This window comes from Zootoca vivipara, chromosome 6 (genome assembly GCF_965207765.1).
Source record: "Zootoca vivipara chromosome 6, rZooViv2.hap1.1, whole genome shotgun sequence".
NCBI classification, from domain to species: domain Eukaryota; kingdom Metazoa; phylum Chordata; class Lepidosauria; order Squamata; family Lacertidae; genus Zootoca; species Zootoca vivipara.
In genome coordinates this window covers 79,971,609-79,992,620 of record NC_142589.1, presented here as the reverse complement: position 1 = coordinate 79,992,620, position 21,012 = coordinate 79,971,609, and the positions used below count along the sequence as shown (strand labels likewise).

The window sequence follows — 21,012 nt, the reverse complement described above, 5'->3', positions numbered from 1 at the left end:
GTAAGGGAAGGAATAGGCAGCATCTGACAGGGGCCTAAGCAGAGTGCAGCTGGGCTGCGACTCCTGTTATTCCTCACCACTGAGCCAAGATGAAGCCAGTGGCTCTGTGTGCCTCTCTAAGTTAGCGCTCATTCTTTTCGGTTTCTCTGTCTCTCAACCCCCCCCCCCACCGAGCTGAGCAAAGGTTGCCTGGAAAGCCAATGGGTGCAGAGGGGGAATTAACCCATCCCATTGGCCAGGAAGGGCCTGCAGGATGAGCCTATGGCCTGCAAGCAGAAGGGCAGCCGAGGGCACAGGAGGAGGGGCAACCTCTCTCTGCCAGCTTTGCCCTCTCCCATGGGAATGTAAGCAGAACCTGCTGGATCAGGCCCAGGGCCCATCGAGTCCAGCCTCCAGTTCTCACAGCAGCCAATCAGTTGCCCCAAAGGGAACCCCACAAGCAGGATCTGAGTGCGAGAGCAACGCTTCCCCCCTCCCCCGCTTTCCAGCAGCTGGGGTTCAAAGAGGAGTCCCTCCATCCCCTTGGTGGGTTTTGGCCGCGCTTTTCTGAGCATTTTCCACTTTGTAATATCCTTTCTGAGACAAGGCGACCAGAACTGGACACAGTCTTCCAAAAGCGGCCGCAGCAGAGATTTGTAAAATGGCATCGTGAGACGTCTCATCCCTGGGTTAGGATGAAGCAAGGAAGAGTTCGTTTGTGGCAGACTGCAACTCCCATGAGGCTGGATCTTGGGGCTGATGAACATTGAGGGGGCATCACCTTGGTTACCCACCTGCATGCCCCCCCAATTCAGTCCATCCCTCTCACAGCTGAAGCCAGACCAAGAGCGCAGGGTGGGCAATGGAAGCTGCCCTAGGGATGTTGCTGGACTGCACACACACACCCTCCCAGATCTCTGGCTGAGCTGAACGGCATCAGCAACATCCCGGGGGGGGGGGGGCAGCAGCACAGTCTTCCCCCACATCATCCCTGAATTTGGAAAAAAACACTGTGAATATGGTTGGTTTATTGCCCACATTCCCACCCCCACCACCAAGATCCCAGTGTCTAATGCACAAACACACACACATAACCTGTCAGAAACTAGGCCAATGGCAGTGGGGTTGCAAGAACATGCAGCCCGGAACACTGGAATTCAATGGGGCTGCCAGTTGGCAACACATGGGAGTCACAGGATCCCCATCCATGGCACAGATGAACAGACTCCATCGGAAGGTGACGGACAGACCTTCGTGGGAGGTTTCTAAGCAGAGGTTGGGTGGCCATCTCTCAGGGATCCTTTTGCTGTGACTGCTGCATTACCAGAGGTTGGACTGGATGACCCTCAGGGGTCCCTCCCAACTCTGCTAGTTCTACGATTCTGACGATTTCCAAATTGCCAAGCTTTATAATATCACGTACAGAGATGCAATTACAATCTACATACATTCTGAAGAGCGGTTCTTCATATATAACTAAACCTCTCACATTTCCTCTCCGATCAGAAGGAATGCAATGGGAGACTGGTGTCTAATGAGACTGGACTGAGGAGGCATGGTTGCTATGGGGGCGGGGGGGCGGGATGCTCCTCTCAGTGGTGGAAACCACTTCATTCTCTTCTCCCCCCCCCCCAAAAAAAACAACAAATTTCCAGGAACTGCTGAGGCTTAGAGAAAACCATGTCATTTAAGTCAGGGAAAGTCTTGTGCACTCCTTCCTGGAGGTTTTGGGAGGGCGGCAGGAGAGCATTCCCAAATTGAAGAGGCTCTCTTACTCCGCAAAGCTTTAACTTTGGGCTGTATCAACTCGATAGCTGGCTCCATTGGCCTTTCGCCACCAGCCGATGCAAAGAGCTTCCCCGTCGGAATGGGATGGGAAACCGAAGACGGCATGTAGAGCCGTGGCAGGAAAACCGCTGTGCAAATATCATGATGCTCTGGGGTGGGGAGCTTGTGAGCCTGGAAAGGGTTGGAAGGATGTAACTGGGACCTTCATCCCTCCCAGAAAGACAACATTGTCTCCTAAGATGCAGCCTTGGCTAGGTGCAATTTGCAGTACAGTGGAACCTCGGTTTACAACTACCTCTGTTTATGAACGCCTCCGTTTACGAACGCCACGCACCCGGAAGTGTTTACATCCGGGTTCCACAGCGCCGGGTGTGCAGAAGTGCTCTATCGGCACTTCGCGCACGCGCAAAAGCGTACCTTCGGGGAGCGAATGCCTCCGTTTACAAACGCCTCCGTGGAACGGATTGCGTTCGTAAACCGAGGTTCCACTGTAATAATAGTAATGTTGTTATTTATGCCCTACCCATCTGGTTGGGTTCTTTGGTTTTTCCTGGCCACCCATGTTTCCTGCTTTTACTTTGTACATCGTGGAAATTCTTTGCAAATGGGACGGCTCCTTAACTCTGTCTGGCTCTTTTGCCACTTGGCTAGGAAATGCGCACACAAACACATGCATTCATGAAAGAAAGAAAGGCACCACCAGTCTCCAATTTTGGAAAAAGAAAACAAAACGAAAGAACATTTTATGTAGGAGAAATCAAGTTTCACAGCCTTAAACTGGAGGGAATGTTTGCAACTGGAGAGAGAGAAATCAACCAGCACATCTGGGCCATAAACTCTTTTTCATAACCGTTGATTGATAGAAGGAGCCCCTCCCCTCCCAGTGCCCCCTTCCCTGCCCACCTCGGGGCAAATCGTGAGGGAGGGCTACCTGGAATCGGAGAGAGAGAGCGAGAGAGAGGGAGATTTGTTCGTGTGGAAGCATTTGGGGATGGGGGCAGAAAGAGGACAGGACCCCCAGGAGGCAACAGGGGCTTCCACCCGGAAACAGAAGTAATAAATAACAGAGATAAGCATTATACCTTTTGGGGGCGGGTATTTAAAAAAGGCAAAAGAAAATTCTAACTAGTTCTCTCTCACTGGAACGCCCTTCCCCCTGCCCGCCTACTCCCCTCTTGGGACATTTCTTTTTTCTTTGAAGGAGTTGCTCAGCTGATGGAGGGGATGTAGAAAGGGGGGTATCTCTCAAAGCGCCTCTGATAACCCAGCAGAAAGAATGGCTCCCCCACCCATGTCAGGTATCTGTAAAGCAAGGCAAGGCAGAGGGAGGGGGGACAGAACTCCAGCCATGCTCAGAGGCAAGGCCTGTGCACAGGCCCCAGACCCGGCTCCCCTGTTATCATGCTGGGTTTGGCTTGGTTTAGTTGAAAGCTGGCTGCGCTGGTGCCTGGAGGCTGCCATGACACTCAGAATGCCAGAGGATGTTAAGAGACATCCAGAGAAAGACACTCTGGAGCAGAGGAGGGATGGGAAGTCCCAGGTCAGCATAAGAAAAGGTCTTCCGAGAAGGGATCCCCAGTGAAGTGGGCTATCACAAGACACTACAAAGGAGAGAGATTGGGGGGGGGGCGGAAATACCTGGCTCCTAGACCTTCTTGCAAAAGACAACAGACACCCACCCACCCCAAAGCACCTTTGCAGAGCCAATCCCACCTGACACCTGGATGGGGAGGGCAAGAGTTCTGCTGGGTTTTGAGGACGAGAGCTTGGAAAGTGGGTTTATTTCTGAAGCTGCAGGAAGGGGGCTCTACTGGAGGGCCGACCCAAATAACTCAAAGGGGGGAGGGCTCCTGGAGAGGAAAGGGGCTGTGGTCTAAGCTCCCGGGCCAGAAAATCTCACAAGCATTTCACAGCGGTGCCTGGTCACAGGTTTTGAAGCACGGGAGCCTCTTGCAACACTCACAGGCGACAATCCAAAGGGAGGGTCGTAAGAGCAGCAAGGGGAGGGGGCACACACACACACACGGCTGGCCTCCCCCTGCAACCGGGGGGGGGGTGTTCCTGAACACATAAGCTATGGCTCATTCTCTGCAGATGTGGACTCTTTGCTCAGACCGACGGAGGGGCATCCGGAGGAGAGCGCAACACTTGTGCAAAACACACACACACACACACCCAAGGAAGGACATTTCTCACACGCAAAGTGATGGGGACATGGGAGTTGTGCAGTCAAGGCCCCAGAGGGAGGAGAGCGGGCAAGGGGAGAGCCTGCAAAGGAATCCATGGCTTTGGGAGAAACAGAAGGTGCCCCCTCCAACGGGCACAAAGCAGTGAGAGGAATACACACCCACGGACGTGCAAATTCAAGCTGGGTCCCACCCTCGGAAGGGGAGCCCCATAGAGGCTGCTCAGGAAGAGGGTCTGTCTGGTTTGGCTCCCCAGGCAGAATATTCCTATGAAGGAATCACAGAGGGGGGCAGCCCTCGCTCTGCCCCATCAAAACACCTCCAACCAGGCTGAATTCTCCTCAAAAGGGGGGGGGGGTTAAGATTCACTTGAAGGGAGGAGGGGGGAGGCAAGTTAAATATCTCCATAGTGACACCAACACCCCTTTTGTGGATCTCCTTCCTCCTCCTGCCGCCGCCATCAGCACAGAGCCCACTGACCTCAAAGCCACCAAGAGTCACGGAGGAGGCCAGGAGGAGTGGGGGGTTTTCGGCCGGTGCCAGGGAGAAGCAACCGACCGGCGCTAGAGTGTCCTCCCGCTCCTGCAAAAGCTTCTTGTTGGGGAGGAAGGCGAGGAGGACGGAGGCAGCAGCAGCGCAGAGATGGAGGGCGAAGGCTTGGGAGAGCGAGGAGGCCAACAGGGCAGGTCGTCCTGGGGAGCAGAGGAGGAGGAGGCGGTGGCGGCAGTGCTTTGTACGGCCCTGGGTCCAAAGCAGGCAGAGTCCCAGCACTGAGAGACAAGAAAGGAGGGGAGGGAAGAAGCAGCAGCTCAGGGAACAGCAGCTGCCAGGAAGGCATCTGCTCCTCCCATGTTTCACTCCAGGGCCTGGCTGCTAAGTCGCCTGCCTCAGTTTCCTCTCTGCCGGTAACAGGGGCCTCAGTAACACAGGGACACGAGAAGAGCCCCGCCGAGTCAGGCCAAAAGGGCACCACATAGTCTCGCGTCCGGCTCTCACTGCGGCCAAATACCCCTAAGAGCCCAGGAATGGCGATAGACTGCCTCTGGGCCTGGAGGTTCCATAAGGACCAAATAAGAGCCAGAATGCAGGATCATGCCAGTGGCCCTTCTAGTCCGGCATCCAGTTCTCACAGAGGCTAACCAGATTCCCCCCAATGGGAATCCCGCAAGCAGGATCCAAGCACAAGCGCCCTCTCCCTTTTCTTGCAGTTTCCAGTTACTGGCATTCAGAAGCCTTGCTACCTCCAACTATGGAGGCAGAGCAGAGCCATCCTGGCCATTGATAGCCCTCTCCTCCTCCAGGAACTTGCCTCCTCCTCTTTTCAAGCCATTGAGGTAGCTGACCTTCATTTCCTCCTGTGGGAGTGAGATTTATCCATCCTGAATCTTCCAGCATTCACCTTCATCCGATGTCCGCGAGTGGCGGGGAGAACGGCTTTTCTGTCTCCACTTTCCCCATGTCACGTGCAATTGCAGAGAAGCAGGGACATCGGAGGGAGGGACTCCCCATATCCTACCCCAACCTTAAGGGCCCAGGCCCACTTCCACCACCCTTGCGCTCAGCTCCCTTGAGACATAGCCAGAGCACTCTACACCCACCCTGGACAGGAGCATCTGTGGTGGGGCTTCCTCCACCACGCCCCCCTCCTTCCCCCTCCCGCCCAGCTTACCTTGCAAGGCAGTTTCCAGGCATGCTCTGGCGCCGGTTCTAACAGTTGCATTGCTGCCGGGTCTGTGTTTGGGTCCCTCGCGGTTGCCGCAGCTGTCGCAGGGAGGCGTCCCCGTACTGGATGCCTGAGCCCATCCTCTCCGGGTCAAGTTCACCTGGCAGAGTGTGGGGAGGCGGGGGGGGGGAGAAAAAAGTAGTCACCAGGGCAATTCGGGGGAAGGTTGTAGTGACTGCCCTTCCGCACCCAGACCATTTCTGATTCCCAAGCGCTTCTCCCCAGCCCCAGCCCCCCACAGACAATGCTTTTTTGCACTTCCGGAACAGGCAGGAAGCCAAAGGACGGGCTTCTCTCCTAACACCAAAGGCCTTGGTTGCCTGGCAGAGACGGGACAAAGGAAAGCCAGGCACGCCCCGTCTGTGCCATGGCTGGCAAACGGAATCCAAACCCTGGCTCTGCAGGGCCACTCCTATCTGAAGCTCAAAAAAACCCCCCCAAAAGTCTGCATTGGTAAAGCAGCGATTCCTGCAATCCAGGGGGCTGGACTAGATGACCCCTGGGGTCCCTTCCAACCCTCCCATTCTGAGATTCTAAGCAGCCTGAAAGCCCTGCAGCGGAGCTGCTTTGCTTCCAATCTGACAGAGTTCGGTCCTGATAAAACTCCTCCTCCGGCATCGCTGGTTCTCGGCTCTACGTGCCTCAAGGAAGCGCCTTCCATGCCTGTGTCGGGAGGGATCCCTGCACACTCAGCAGCTCAGGCAGAGAGACGCCACCTTCTCTGTGCCTTCTGGCACCCAACACTCCCTGCAGCTGCAGGAGACCTGTCAAGAGCGACCAAGCGGTCTGCCTGCCCCTCCTCTCGAAGGAATCCCCAACTATGTGCCTGTGGGGACCCTGAAAGGCAGCCCAGAAGCCTCCATCGGGCCCCCTGCCCCAAAGGCCTTATGAATACAAGCTACAGTGGTGCTCTAACGCCGCCCTTGATGTTCCATCCAAGGTGAACCCCCGTGAAATTCTTTTGCATCTATGGCAGATCTTGCAAGAAATTAGTACCAATGTAGCAGGGAAAGGGATTTTGGACATGCCGTCAGACAGTTAGAAGTGAATTTGGAATGAAGCTCTGCAAACAAACAGCTAGTGCAACCCTAAAACAAAGTTTCTACAAGTTTCTTTTCCATTGGAGCCTAACATGGTGCCTAAATGTCTTAACTGGATATATGGAACAGTAAAGCCTTGCCGGAGGTGTAAAGTGGCAAATTCTGAGATACGACATACATTCTGGATGTGTCCCCAAAACCAGGAAATTCTGGGAAGATGTAGCAGTGGAAATGGAAGCAATAACTGGCTATGCTCTACATGGATCCTTGAATTTTCCTATTTCAGTATATTAAAGGAATTGTGCATGAAGAGGACAGGGAACCAACACAACGTCTGTCAGAATTATTATTTGACAGAATTGGGCGGGATATGACAACACCAGCCATGAGAGAACAGGGGAACTAAAATCTGGGACACAGCATGCACTGTGAAGCTCACACAGATGGTGAGAAGCAGAGAGGGGCAGGGAAAAAAAGATGATTTCTTAATTAAGAAATGGAGCCTTTTCACAATGCACTGAAGAATTTGTGTTACTTGGAACCTTGCAATATTAATTTATTTTGTTCAATTTTGGTAGGGGAATTCTGTTCCTATATGTTTAGCTCTAGATAGATATGCCTTTCTGTTAAAGCCAGGAAAGCGGGAGCAGTTAAACGACTTCCTCAAAACCCTAAGTCCCCACCACAGCCTCTAACTACGGCCAGGACAATGACAGGCACCATATGGGTTTGCTGAAGCTGGGTGTTCCCAAACCCATCCTAGGGAAGGCTGGAGGGCAAGGATATGCATAAAGGTAAAGGTAAAAGGACCCCTGACCATTAGGTCCAGTCGTGACCGACTCTGGGGTTGCGCACTCATCTCGCACTATTGGCCGAGGGAGCCGGCGTACAGCTTCCAGGTCATGTGGCCAGCATGACAAAGCCGCTTCTGGCAAACCAGAGCAGCACATGGAAACGCCGTTTACCTTCCCGCTGTAGCGGTTCCTATTTATCTACTTGCATTTTGACGTGCTTTCAAACTGCTAGGTTGGCAGGAGCTGGGACCAAGCAACGGGAGCTCACCCCGTCACAGGGATTCGAACCGCCGACCTTCTGATCAGCAAGCCCTAGGCTCAGTGGTTTAACCACAGCGCCACCTGGGTATGCATAGATAGTTTTATTGTTCTTTGGGTGGCAGGTACTTAAGGTGCCTCAGACTGTTGCAGGAATTTATGTATAGGTTTTTTTGGGGGGGGTTGCCCCTCCAGCAGATATCATGCACATGCAGCCCACTACCAAAATCAGCACAATCACTTTTGTGATTTGTCCCCACAAAACACTTCATCACAGTTTCTTCCTATCTATTCAAAGGGCCTCTGCTGCACAATGCCAAATGTAACAATTCACTGGTAAAGGTATCTATGTACTGGCTCACTGGGGAAACTTCAGAAATTCATATAGACATGTGAGCTCAGCTACTCAGCAGCCCCTCTGCCTGAGTGATAATCCCTGGCATCCTGATACCTGAGTGCCAGACAGGTAGCTATTCCAGAAATAACAAACCCAGATGAAGACAAAAGGGTGTGATTAACTTGGCTGGGAAACAGGGAAATGTAAATTTCTCTTTCGTTACACCTGATGGATGTTTGGTGGAGAGCAAGGGGAGGCATGGGGCAGGGTCCAGGATGCTCAGATTACTGCCACCAGACCTCCCCTTTCATGATGTAACCATGATGTATTAGTGATGTAGTTGGGGGGGTGTAACATGGGGAGGGACCCAGGTGGCGCTGTGGGTTAAACCACTGAGCCTAGGGCTTGCTGATCAGAAGGTTGCCGGTTCGAATCCCTGTGATGGGGTGAGCTCCCGTTGCTTGGTCCCAGCTCCTGCCAACCTAGCAGTTCGAAAGCACGTCAAATTGCAAGTAGATAAATAGGAACCGCTACAGCGGGAAGGTAAACAGCATTTCCATGTGCTGCTCTGGTTTGCCAGAAGCGGCTTTGTCATGCTGGCCACATGACCTGGAAGCTATACGCCGGCTCCCTCGGCCAATAATGCGAGATGAGCGCGCAACCCCAGAGTCGGTCACGACTGGACCTAATGGTCAGGGGTCCCTTTACCTTTACCTTTAACATGGGGATTAGCAGCTAATAAAAGTTTGTGTTCTCTTTTGTACGGGGGCTTCCATCTTGTTTCACCTGGTGGCAGGTGGGAGTCCTGTCGCGACAGTCTTCAATAAAGACCAAGCCTACTGGCTGCTGTTTTGCTCTGGTATTCCTGCCTGGTGTCCTTGTTTTTTGTCCAAGGGAGCCCTCAGATTTCTCTGTTAACAATCTGATAAGCGGAGCAAGTTGATGAACTTGGGTAAACTCAATATCACCCTCCCTCCTTGTGACATGTTGATGATGTATCAGTGATGCTTCTGGAAAGGTATTATAGGAAGGGGGCAACAGTAAAGATCATGATCTACTGACCGCTGTTTTCCTCCAAATTACTTGGCTGGAACTTCCTTCTTTTACTGACCGCATAAGACCTGCAGGGGACTTGCACCCCAATGAGCTGGGCTGTTGAGTAGTCTCTCACCCAGGAATTTTCCGTAACACTTTTTATGTGACATTTGCTATCGTACTTTGTTATGTTGTAAATAAAATATATGCTAATAATAATTTTTAAAATAACCGAAGGGAGAGGAAAAAAATGAACCCCTTGGAAGCCACAGCCATTTTCGCCCAACGTTCATTTTCGCTTGGAGTCGGGTGGGGAAAAGAAACCCCCGAGGTACCTGATTCAATTTTGTTCAGTATAGTCCGTGCACATTTCAAGAAAGCTTCCTCTACATTCTCCCCGGTCAAGGCGCTGGTCTCGAGAAACATTAACTCTGCCAGGTTAAAGAGAAACAGACACGGGATAAAGGTGATGAATTTTGCCCAGCCTTGGAAGATGAAGCAAAAGAGGGTGTGAGGAGGCATCCCCTCCTCCTCCTCCCAAATCCGGGAGGGGGGGGGGCATTTCCCAGGGAGAATGAGAGCAAAAAGAAAGGGGCTTTAAAAAAAAAAACTGAATTAAAAACTCCAGGTCTGTCTCCCGGTCTCTGGTCTTCCCTCACCCTCTGCCTCCTCGTCTCAAGAGTTAGCAACTGCAGAAGGAGTCACAAAATGCCGTTACTCATTTACAAAAGCTTTAAAAAAATGAGCCTTATGCTGCCAATTCTCCTAACAGACCGGTATAAAATAAGCAGCACGTAGGCGGCACACAAAAAGCTACCACACTATTTCACGTTCTAAATCTAGTGTTAATAGTCCAAAAAGAGAGAACAATGTACAACACGGGTGTCAAACACAAGGCCCGGGGGCCAAATCCGGCCCGCCAGACCTCGTCATGTGGCCCGCCGAGCGCCCCAGCCAGCGGGACCCAGCAGCGGGACCTTGCTGCTGAAGCGCAGCACCAACAAACAGCTGGGGCCGGGGGGGGGGGTAGAAAGGCGGCCGGAGCAGCGCTGCGTGGAGCGCCCCGAGCCACAGCAGGAGAAGGAGGAGGCAGCTTTGCCGGGTCAGCGCCCGGCAGCGCTGCACAGAGAGTCCCGAGCCTGTAGGACGCAGCAGTGCTCTGTAGCACTTTGAATCCTCCTCCTCCTGCCACGGCTCGGTGCCTGGAAACGGCTGCTGCTGCTACTGAAGCACAGACAAAGCACCCAGCAGCGCCGCGTGGAGGAGGAGGAGGATTCAAAGTGCTACAGAGCACTGCTGCGTCCCAGAGGCTCGGGACTCTCCGCACGGCGCTGCTGAGCACCGACCCGGCAAGCCTCCGCCGCCTCCTCTTCCTCACCTCCTCCTCCTCCTGCCGTGGCTCAGCCTCATGAACGTGAGCTCAGCAGCGGCTCAGCCTCACGAACGTGCAACTCTGAGGCTTTACACACTTCTCCTAAAACGGACACCCGCTGCCTCATGCTGCACGGGAAATGCTTTTTGCCCCTGGGTCCTTTCGCGCTCGTTTCTGGTGCTGAATCAAGGCGGCGACCCCCCCCTTCCCTTTCTTTCTTCCTCTCTCTCGTTCTTATTCTTTCTTTCCCTCTCCTTCCTTCCTTCTTTATCTCTGTCTTCTCTCTTTCTTTTTCTCTCCTTCTTTATTCCTTCTTTCCTACTCTTCTTTCTCTCACCTCTTTCCTTCCTCTCTCCCTCCTGCTCCCTCTTTCCTTCCTTCCTTCCTTCCGTCCTTCCCATCTTTCTTCCTCTCCCTCATTCTTATTCTTTCTTTCCCTCTACTTCCTTCTTTCTCCCTTTCCGTCTTCTCTCCCTCTTTCTTTTTCTTTCCTTCTTTATTCCCTTCCTTATTTCCTACTCTTCTTTCTCTCCCCTCTTTCCTTCCTTCCTCTCTCCCTCCCACTCCCTCTTTTCTTCCTTCCTTCCTCCCTCCCTCCCTTCCTCCCTCCCCTCCCCTCCCTCTCCCTCTCCTCAGAAACATAGGATGCTGCTTTATACTTCTGGCCCTTAAACCCTGGAACCAGGAGAGCAGCTCCAGTGAGTCAACCTCAGCTGGTCCCTTTGGTGAAGGGTGGTGGCTCACTGGCCGAACATCTGTCCTGCATGCAGAAGGACCCCAGCATCTCCAGGTACTAGTAGCTCTGCAAAGGTCCTGCATGAAACCCTAGTGAGCCTCCACCACCCAGTGCAGTTACCAAAAATCATTTTTCAATAAATTGTACAATAATTGTACATTTGAATATCTACTTGCCATTATTCTGACTATGTTTCTGCTTTCAGAGCTAGTTATTACTTACATTATTACAAAAAACAGTAATAATTGAATGCAGTGACAATAATTTATGATAATAAAGAGTGGACACATAGTCCTACAGATACAACCGGCCCTTTGAGGGTGACCAAACTGCTGATGCGGCCCACGATGAATTTGAGTTTGACACCCCTGATGTACAACAACTGAAACTGAAGCCACAAACAGACAACGTATATAAATATGGTCCATTAACAAGCTGAGAGGGCGCAGGAATCCAGTGGCTGAGCTGCCTTCTGCAAGCCAAGAGAGGGGCAGCCCCAAAGCCACCCTGTGGCAGCACTTCAGCAGCCCCCCTGCCAGGCACAGCTCAGCCGGGCTGCCCCAACCTCTGTCCTTGGCAGTGCCACCACAAAGGCGGCACAGGAAGGAAGCGCAGCAGCAGCAGCACCTCAGCAAGGTACACCCTGAACAAGCAGCTGCAACGGCCAACTGGAGGTGAGGAGGGGAAGGGGAAGGGGGGGAAGGGAAGGAACCACCTGCGAGCTAAGAGCAAGAGAAGAGTCCGCTGGATCGGGCCAATGGCTCGTCTTGGTCTGGCATCCTGTTCTCACAGTGGCCAAATATCCGTAAAGAATCCAGATAGACTGCCTCTGGACCTGGAGGTTCCATAAGAACCCAAGAAGAGCCTGGCTGCTGTGTCAGGCCACGGGCTCTTCTAGTCCAGCATCCTGGTCTCGCACTAATGGGAGATGCTCCAATGGGAAGCCCACCATCAGGATTTGAACACAAGCCCTCTCACCTCCTGCGGTTTCCAGCAACTGGTATTCAGAAGCATGGCTGCCTCTGACCGTGGAGGTCAGAGCAGGGCCATCGACAGCCTGGATCTCCCACGGATCTGTCGAATCCTCTAGAGGGTCTGTTTGCCCCTCCCCAGCACCCCACCAGCCCCCCCGCCCCACCCCCCATGTTACCGTTCTCCTGAGCAAAACGAGATGCTTCCAGAAACGTGACTTCCCGGTCGGCATCCAGGTCCTTCTTGTTGCCGCAGAGAATAATGACTATGTTGGGGCTGGCCAGAGTCCGGGCGTCCGTCAACCAGTTGGTCAAGGCATTGTACGTCTCTCTGCTGCAATACAGGACCAAAATTGGGCGGGGGGGGGGAGAGAGAAGTGCACCCATCAGGCAGGCAGAAGGAAAAAGCCAAGTGGTTAGTGCGTTGGACTCTAGGGCCTGGCAGAGCTTACCAGGGGGGTGATCGTGGGCCAGCCACTGCCGCTCTCAGCGTCTCCTACCAACGCACAGGGTTGCTCTGGGGATTAAATGAGGACTAGGACCTAGGAGAGAGCAGGGTTCGAATCCCCACTTGGCTGTGAAACTCCCTGAATGGCTGCCGGGGGGTGGGAGGGGGAATAGTCAGAAAGGAAGGCCATTGCAGAGACATACCTGGTGATGTCGTAGACCAGGAGTGCCCCGGCTGCACCCCGGTAATAACTTCTCGTTACCGACCTAGAGAGAAAGAAGTTGAAGGTCTCAGATGGGGCTGAAAGGTGGCAGGGTGCAGACACGCGCTTTTTAGCCAGTGATGCTGTAGGGACTTCCAGAGTCGGGTGGGAGAGGCGCTTGCTTCTGAGCAAAAATGCACAGGGCTGTGCTGATAGAAGCCCACAGAAGCCCCCTCTCAAGACACAGGGGCTCCCCCTGCCCACCCCTGACTCATCCATACAGGCTCATCCATACAGGCCTTGAGAATCTATGCAAAGCGGGTGGGCTTTGTATCCTGCACTCAGGGATGCAGCAGAACTGGAAGGAACATTGAAGCCTGGCAAGCTGGTTCGCCAGCTGCAGCCCCTTTTGACAAAGGTGGCTCTTGACCCCTGGACTCCATGCTCCAGCAACTTCCAGGCTGGATCACTGCAGTGCACTCTACATGGGGCTGCCCTTGAAGACCACAAAACTTCAGCAGGTCCAAAACCCAACGGCCAGACATTTTTTGTGTTTTAATATTTTGTTGGAAGCTGCCCAGAGTGGCTGGAGCAACCTAGTCCAATGGGTGGCATATAAATAATAAAATTATTACTATTATCATTAGCGGTGTGGCAAAGAGAGCAATACCACTGGTCTTTGGCAGATTGATGATCATGAGCAATGGGACTGAAAATCCTGCGCTGTGCACTTGGGTGAGTATTTCAAATAAATTCCCAGAGATCTGGACATGGAGTCTGCCACCACCTCCCGACAGCTTGCCAAGCTGCAAAATGAGGATGGAGACCCCTCTGAATCCCACGGAGAATTCTGCTCCTTACCTAAAGCGCTCTTGCCCAGCCGTGTCCCAGATCTGGAGCTTGACTGTTTTGCCACCAACGTTCACAACCTTTGATCCAAATTCCACCCCTATTGTGTGGTTGGAATCCTGCTTGACTGTAAAAGTGCAGAGGGGGGGGGTGGAAATGAGGAACGGGCAGGAAGGCAGAAAGGCGCAGCCACGGGAAGACCTAAGAACTTCATAAAACGTCTAGCATGTCACGTAAAACACTACAATTCAGATGTTACCTGTCCCCAAACCCTGGAGAGGACAGTGCCTGCCTCTCCTCTTTCGGCTGAACAGATTCGGGGCAGAGGGGGCAGCAGAAAAGGCGGCTCATACAGTCAGCGTGAAGAAAAAGAGAGATGACAGATTCAGGTACAGGGCACAAGGCTGGCGATGGGAGGAAAGAGAGGCCTCTAGGTTGCTTCTCTGCAGCCTTTTGCAACACAGGAAGGAAATGGCGGGGATCTTTACCTTCCATCTCTGACTCACTCTGTTCACATCTTTTAGCCAGCCTTAAGTGCTCGGCAGCTACAAACAGCCTTGTCAACAGGACGTTTTTCATCTCTCTGCGTGGCGGAGGGAGAAGACACACCCTTTCCATCAATCTGCCTTGCATAAAATGCAGGGCAATAATAAAAAAAATAGAGTGGCATTTTTCTGAGAAGATTTACAGCCACCATCTCCTGTTATTCAGGCACTTTCTATCATATCCTTAAAAAATCTCATTACCAGTTGCTAGAAACCACAGGAGGGGAGAGGGCTGCTCTTGTGCTCGGATCCTGCTAGCTGGTTCCCAAAAGAGGCATATGGTTGGCCCCTGTGAGAAGAGGAGGCTGGACAAGATGAGCCATTGGCCTGATCCAGCAGGTTCTTTTTATGTTCTCAAGTGTTATTCCAGTGTGCATTTTTAACCCGATCTACAGAGATAGCTTTCTTGTTTCTGTCATTTTAATTTGGTTTTTAAAGTTGTTTTTGTTATACCGGCTTTTTGCTTCCAACTTCTTTGAAACTGGCACACACCTAGAAAGGTGGAACGCAAAGACGAAAACACACAAAATAAACTTACATTTGTTCTCTATGAACTGGTGGAGGAGGCAAGACTTCCCTGTTCCGGCACTTCCGATCACCAGGAATTTGAAGAGGAAATCTGGAAGGAGAACAAGAGAGAGTGAGAGTGCCTGGCAATAACAGACTCAAAAATGTATGTAGGTTGGGAGAGACCTGGCCAGGAGGCTTAGGAGATTAGTGGTTTAGTACTAGCAATGAAGACCAAGGTAGTTGGCAGACAAAATGGGAGGACACCAACCCTCCTTCTCGCACACAATAGCAGAGGCATCCCATGTCCAGTGATACACAGACAACTGCAGCATCGCATGGTAGCCCTACAGAAGCAGTCAGGAATTCACAGGCCCCATTTGTGAGGTCAGGAGTCTATTTTGTCTCACTTTGCAACCACTTGACTTCACACACTCCCAGGGAAAATCAACACCATCGCTGCTTAAGATAAGAGCTGCTAGCCCCGGCCCAAGATTCACTCTCCCCTTTTGCCTTCCTCTTCTGTTTACTAGGAAAATATTTTGGGAGCTGGTGTTGCTTGGAGGTGAAGCAGCAGCCATAATAGAGGGAAACGTTGTCCTCTCCAGCTGGGCCACAAAGGACATTCAGCTCCATCTGACAGGCATGCCTGAGAGAGAGTAGCAGAACTCAACACTTCTCTCTGCTTTGCAGAGAGTGGATTACGTTTTTCCTTTCAATGATCCTCAGCCAATGTCTTTATATGCCTCCTCTGCATCCAGCCACTTTCTTGCACCGTGGGCACCACAGTCCTCTTGCACTCGTGATCCCCAGCAGCTGGAACTTGGGGCGTTCTTGCTGAAGAAAGCAGGGCAAACTTGGTAGCACTGAAGAACACTTGCCCTGTTTTTGTTGTGAGAGAACTGACACAGCTACAGCTCTGCAATCTGAAGGGGCTCAGAATTCTTGCTCCACGTTTCACGTCAAGACAGGCCCAGTTTCTCAAGCTCCCATCAACTACATCGTATTTCCATTCGCGCACCAGTCCCTGAAGGATTCAGAAGCAGCACTCTGGGGCAGCTTTCACAAGCAGCAATTAAGTTATTTGTCGTTCCAGCACCTGCGCAATTCGAACACCCTGCCCCACATCATGCAGAGGCAGCAATTATGAAGATTCGTGTACACTTATAGATGCCACACCCACTGTTTCCCACCCAGACGCCAAGCAAGGGGGCTCAGGTCTGAAAAGGCAAACACAGCAAACAGCATTTTCATAGCTGTGCCTGTCAATAGAACCTCCATTGAACGGCTCCCACTCTCAGGAAGGCCCTCCCACACATTTAAAAGGACTGTTTTGTACAGCGCTTGCTGCCCTAACCATGCCCTCAACTGTGTTTTATTTGTTCGCTTAAGGGTTACAACACTAAAAGGTATTTTTAGCACTGGCTTCCCAAGGAAGGGTTTGCAAGCCTCACTGACAGTTATGAATTACAGCTATTATAAATCTGTGTAGCCAAAGCCATCACAAAACACATAAAACAGAATAAAATATGTTACACAGATAAAATAATTATTAAAAGCACACATTTGGTCAGATAAGAGTCTGCTCCCTTGAAGAATTTAACTTATAATTCCCACAAACTTTTCTCCTTAAAATTGCCACTCCAAAGGCAAAACAGACCACATTTTCAGGGGTGTAGGGGGACCTGTTCCCAAATAAAAAGTTAACCAGATAACCAATCGATCTCTTGACTCTAAACAGAAGGATCCCTAGAATTGCAGAGCTGTAGAGTTGAAGGGCCTCGAGGACCATCTAGTCCAACCCCCTGCAATGCAGGAATCGCAGCTAAAGAATCCCTGACAGATGGCCATTTAGAAACTTCCAAGGAAGGAGAATCCACCACCGCCACCTTCCGAGGGAGACTGTTCCACTCTCCTGCCATCAGACACTGAATTAATCAGATCAGAAACTGTCATGAGTTAGTGTTTAAACGACACATAATCCCCAGTTCTTGGCCAGGCCATACATTCCTGCAGCATTCCCAGTTTCAGCCATGCACTGACCACTTTTGGGGAGGGAAAAAAAGCATTCCCACTCCCTTCAATATACTTTGAAGAGCCAGGTGGGCAGCTAACCCTGTTGTCTGTCATGGGGCGTTTATGCTGCTGCTGGATCTTGCTAACTTGCCATGCAGGTAATAAGGGTATCATAAATAGGGCTGTAATGTGGGTCGCCGCTGCTTCTTTTCTCAACATGGTTTTTTCCCCTAGGATGTGCGACTTCTGTGGGCGAAAACACCATGGAAGAAAAGGCACCTAAGCCTCCTTAATGGAACATAATGAGGGTCATTACTGGGGAGGTGAAGGATTTCAAATAGGAAAAGGGCATAATTGCACCCTCAGCCACCTCTTCCCACTTCCCTCAATTTAGGAGCGCAGGGAGGGCAAGGAGAGATGAATGTGCTCCAACCCGCCGAGCCGGAGTCACTTGGAGTTCTGTTCACAACAGAGTCATGTTCTGAGAACAGGAAAACAAAGACAGGCAGCAATTCTGCTGAGCTGCAATGCAAAAAAAAAAAAACCATTCACTTTTTTAAAGGTGCAGGAAAGGGAATCGTAGAGTCAGAAGAAGCACCTAAAGGTCATCTAGTCCAACCCCCTGCAATACAAGTCGAACCTCTGCTTAAAAATCTCCAAGGAAGGCAACTCCACCACCTCCCAAGGGTGTCCATTCCTCCATTGAACGGCTCCCACTCTCAGGAAGTTCTTCCTAATGTTGAGTTGCAATCTTCCTTCTTGTACTGTAACTCAAATCCATTGGTTCAGATCCTACCCTGCCAAGCAGCAGAGAGCAAGCTTGCTCCTTCTTCCACGTAAAAGGAGTCTTGCTCAGGTTTGTTTCTTGGCTGTGACCCAGCCACAGCTGTCAACCCTCCCTTTTTTTGCTGGAAATTCCCTTATTCCAGCACAGTTTCCCACTGCTATCCTGGATTGTTAGATATACCATAGACTGTCCCCAGGACAGGTGAGGCTGCTGATCCCTTGTTTTCAAATCCGAAAGTTGACAGCTATGGACCCAGCCCCTCTTCTGAGTGCCTGGGCAAGTCACTGGGCGACCTTCTTGGAAGAGGGTGGGAGGGAGGTGCAAAGGGAATCACTTTGGGCTGGCAGGTATTAAAACTGCAAAGTTACCCTGCCAGGTTGACAAGGGACTCAGACACAAGCATCTCTAAGCCAGCCTTAGGAAAACACAGGAAATTGCCTTGTACCAAGTCAGACTCATTGATCCATGTAGCTCAGTAGTGTTTACACCAGACATCCCCAAACTTTGGCCCTCCAGATGTTTTTGGAGCACAGGCCCTTGCCTGATGAGCTTGGTAGCTGAGCATTCTCGCACCCAGAATTTTGCCCTAACAGACTACAATTCCCATCTGCCCTGACCACTGGTCCTGTTAGCTAGGGATCATGGGAGTTGTAGGCCAAAACATCTGGAGGGCCGCAGTTTGGGAATGCCTGGTCTACACTGACTGGCACCAGTGGCTCTCCAGCATTTCAGGCAATGAGTCCCTCTCAGCCCTGCCTGGAGATGCTCCCAGGAATTGAACCCAGGACCTTCTGCATGCAAAGCAGCTGCTCTGTACCACTGAGCTATGGCCCTTCATCGCCTACCTCAACCTGGCGCCCTCCTTGATGCTTTGCCCTATAACTCCCGTCAGCTAAGGCCACAACAGTTGTTGGCACCCACAACATCTGGCAGGCACTTGGGCCATGCACGGCTGTCCTTGTTTCTCCTGCCCCCCTGAATAGCCTCCCCCAGAAGACTAAAGCTCGGCATTGCCAACAGCCTGCTTTAACCCCCAACATGCCCAAGATAAGCCCACCACCACCCCAAATATTTTTATTTATTGAATTCATATACCGCCCTCCACCCAAAGCTCACAGAGCAGTTTAGACTATGAAAATGCAAAATGTGTAACATTCACTTTATTTTATTTTTAAAAAAACCAATATTCCCCTCATGGACCCCCCCCTCTCTGTCCTTATAGAGACCCCAGCAGCTGCTACGGTAATTATGATTACTATTATTTATTAGGTAAGATTGCCTCCCTTTAACCACCGGGAGGTTCTCAGCACAGGAATGCAGAACGGGAACACAAAACACATTGGAAAGAGACAAAACTAAACCAGTGACCCTCTCCACACACCCATCACCTTATCCCTAAGCTCAGAAGGAGCCCCCCACCCCGCCCCTTGGCCTTGCCTGCCTCACAGAAATAGCTCCCTTCCGCAGAAGGGAGGTCAAACACACACACACACACCCAAAAAAAACCACCCTCCGCCCCTGCTGAACCCAAAACCACCACCCCCATTAAAAACACGCCCAAGGGGCAAGCGGCGCCCTCCCCTCCATAAAAAGCCCTTTTGGAGTAGCACACGAGTGGGGGCTTCTCCACACACACACCCTTTAAAAAACCATCTAAGTGATTATTTAAATAAACTTATTTAGGGGAAATGACAATAGGGACAACATCCGCCTTACTCCCCCCCCCAACTTCTCCCCCTCCCAGGTCCACCCTGGTCCGGCTGCTCCCTCAAGCCCCCTCCTTTGAACACCCTCACCTATTCAGGAAAGACCCCCCCAACCCTCTTTCCTCTCTCCCTCGCCTCTTTACCGTAGGTCTCGGACATGGCTGGGCCGGCGGGGAGCTGAGGGGGAGGCGGCCCCTCCTCTCCTCCTTCTTCTTCTTCCTCTTCCTCCTCCTCCTCCTCCTCCTTCCTCTCCTTCCTGCCCGGAGCCTGGAAAGCGCTTCGCGCAATATGGCGGCGCCCAGGCGCTTCCGGGTTGTCGCGCTCTTATGGTGTCTTTCTCCTCCCGCGGAGCTTTATGGCGTCACGCCGCCGCGCCCGAACCGCGGGCGTCGACGGCGCAAGCGCGCCCCGTCCGAGCCCCGCCCCTCCTCTCCCTTTCCCGCGCGCGGCTGGAGCGAAAGCGCCCCCTGACGCCTCGGCGACCGAAGTGCAGCCCTTGGCGGATAGATGATGAATGAATGAATGAATGTCGCGGGCTCCTTCTGTTTTCGGCTTTTATTATTACCGTTTCATTTTGGTTACAGGTAGCCGTGTTGGTCTGCCGTAGTCGAAACAAAATTTAAAAAATCCTTCTAATAGCATCTTTGAGACCAACTACTGGAAGGAATTTTATTTCGTTATTCCTTTCATTTTGCAAGGTGTTATAAAAGCGGGCGGAACAGTTATGACGACGGACAAAGTTTAAAATGTGGAAAACAAGAAGAACGTATGTTTAAAGAAGATTGGAAAACGTTTATTGAATATATGGGGGGGATTGTGTACATTTGAAAACGTCGGCAGCATTAAGATAAATTCCAACAGTGTGAATAAGTTCCGATGGCCTTATCCTCCCGGAATCTGGAGAAGGAAGCTGCCTCTAAGCGTACACAAAGTGGCTTTCCTCCGGATTGGATTCAACACATCCCAACCTCTGTGCGCTTCCAAGTCAAGGGGTACTTTTTCCGCAAGGAACGTGCCACCGGTAGCAGGTGTATTGCAGGGGGCTGGGCTAGATGACCCATAGAATCCCTTCCAGTTTGGTGATTCTATTGGGGGGGGGGGAACTCCCCAGCTTGCAGTGCCCACTTCCAGCGGGAGGTGGTAGCCTTGAGTTACCTTTGCGTAATAAATTGGGTCAGGAACCTGCCTGGAGGTCCCAGGAAGAAACAGCCACCGGAGAAGGTTGCTCCATCCCCTGTTGCGAAAGCCTAAGAGGCCTGGAGCCAAAGACAGAGTGTTTTTCTCTTTTTGTAACACCAGGGCAGGAACTTATCTGAGCTTGCAGAGCGTGGAGGTCCTTCTGGGGCCTGCTGCACCCTTTCCCACTTCCTTCTCCTCTTGCCACATTTGCTTGGGGATTCCCAGAAAGGCTCTTTCCCAACTTCTCTCCCAGCTCCGCAAATCCCTGCGTTGCAAGGCCCTTGGGCTCCCTCCCGATTCCGTGGCTCTAGGTTATGGGGCCCAGAACTGGCCTACAAGAACCAGGAAAATGTTTTCAGTGCCCAACAGGAGTGTGGTGAAATACAGAATGTAAAAAAGAAGAAAGGACCCCTGAGCATGGACAGAGGTCCATCAGCACCATGCAAACGCAACCCGTTTGCCTGGGCCTGGAATTGAGAGCCTCAAAGAGCAGAACCAGGCTTGCTAACTGCCTCAGTTCCCAGCTCTGTCTTGAGGAAATTAAGCCCTGTCCA

General features: G+C 51.8%; 1 protein-coding gene across 1 annotated transcript; it reads right to left on the bottom strand.

Moving 5' to 3' along the window:
• Nucleotides 1–2,477: 2,477 nt before the first annotated feature.
• On the bottom strand, nucleotides 2,478–19,584 carry RAB4B (RAB4B, member RAS oncogene family). Its single transcript, XM_060275512.2, has 8 exons — nucleotides 19,423–19,584; nucleotides 14,802–14,882; nucleotides 13,731–13,845; nucleotides 12,871–12,933; nucleotides 12,399–12,553; nucleotides 9,476–9,571; nucleotides 5,623–5,776; nucleotides 2,478–4,723 (listed from the first exon to the last, which is right to left on the bottom strand). The coding sequence occupies exons 1-7, from the start codon at nucleotides 19,436–19,438 to the stop codon at nucleotides 5,661–5,663; spliced, it is 642 nt and encodes a 213-aa protein (XP_060131495.1). The 5' UTR covers nucleotides 19,439–19,584; the 3' UTR covers nucleotides 2,478–4,723; nucleotides 5,623–5,660.
• Between the last annotated feature and the right edge of the window lie 1,428 nt (nucleotides 19,585–21,012).

Bases quoted from the DNA above. Each gene is read 5' to 3' on its own strand.
- RAB4B (XM_060275512.2), bottom strand. The intron at 13,846-14,801 runs GTAAGTTTATTT...GCACTTTTACAG, and splicing joins CCAGTTCATAGAGAACAAAT to TCAAGCAGGATTCCAACCAC. The intron at 12,934-13,730 runs GTAAGGAGCAGA...CTTTCTCTCTAG, and splicing joins GCTGGGCAAGAGCGCTTTAG to GTCGGTAACGAGAAGTTATT.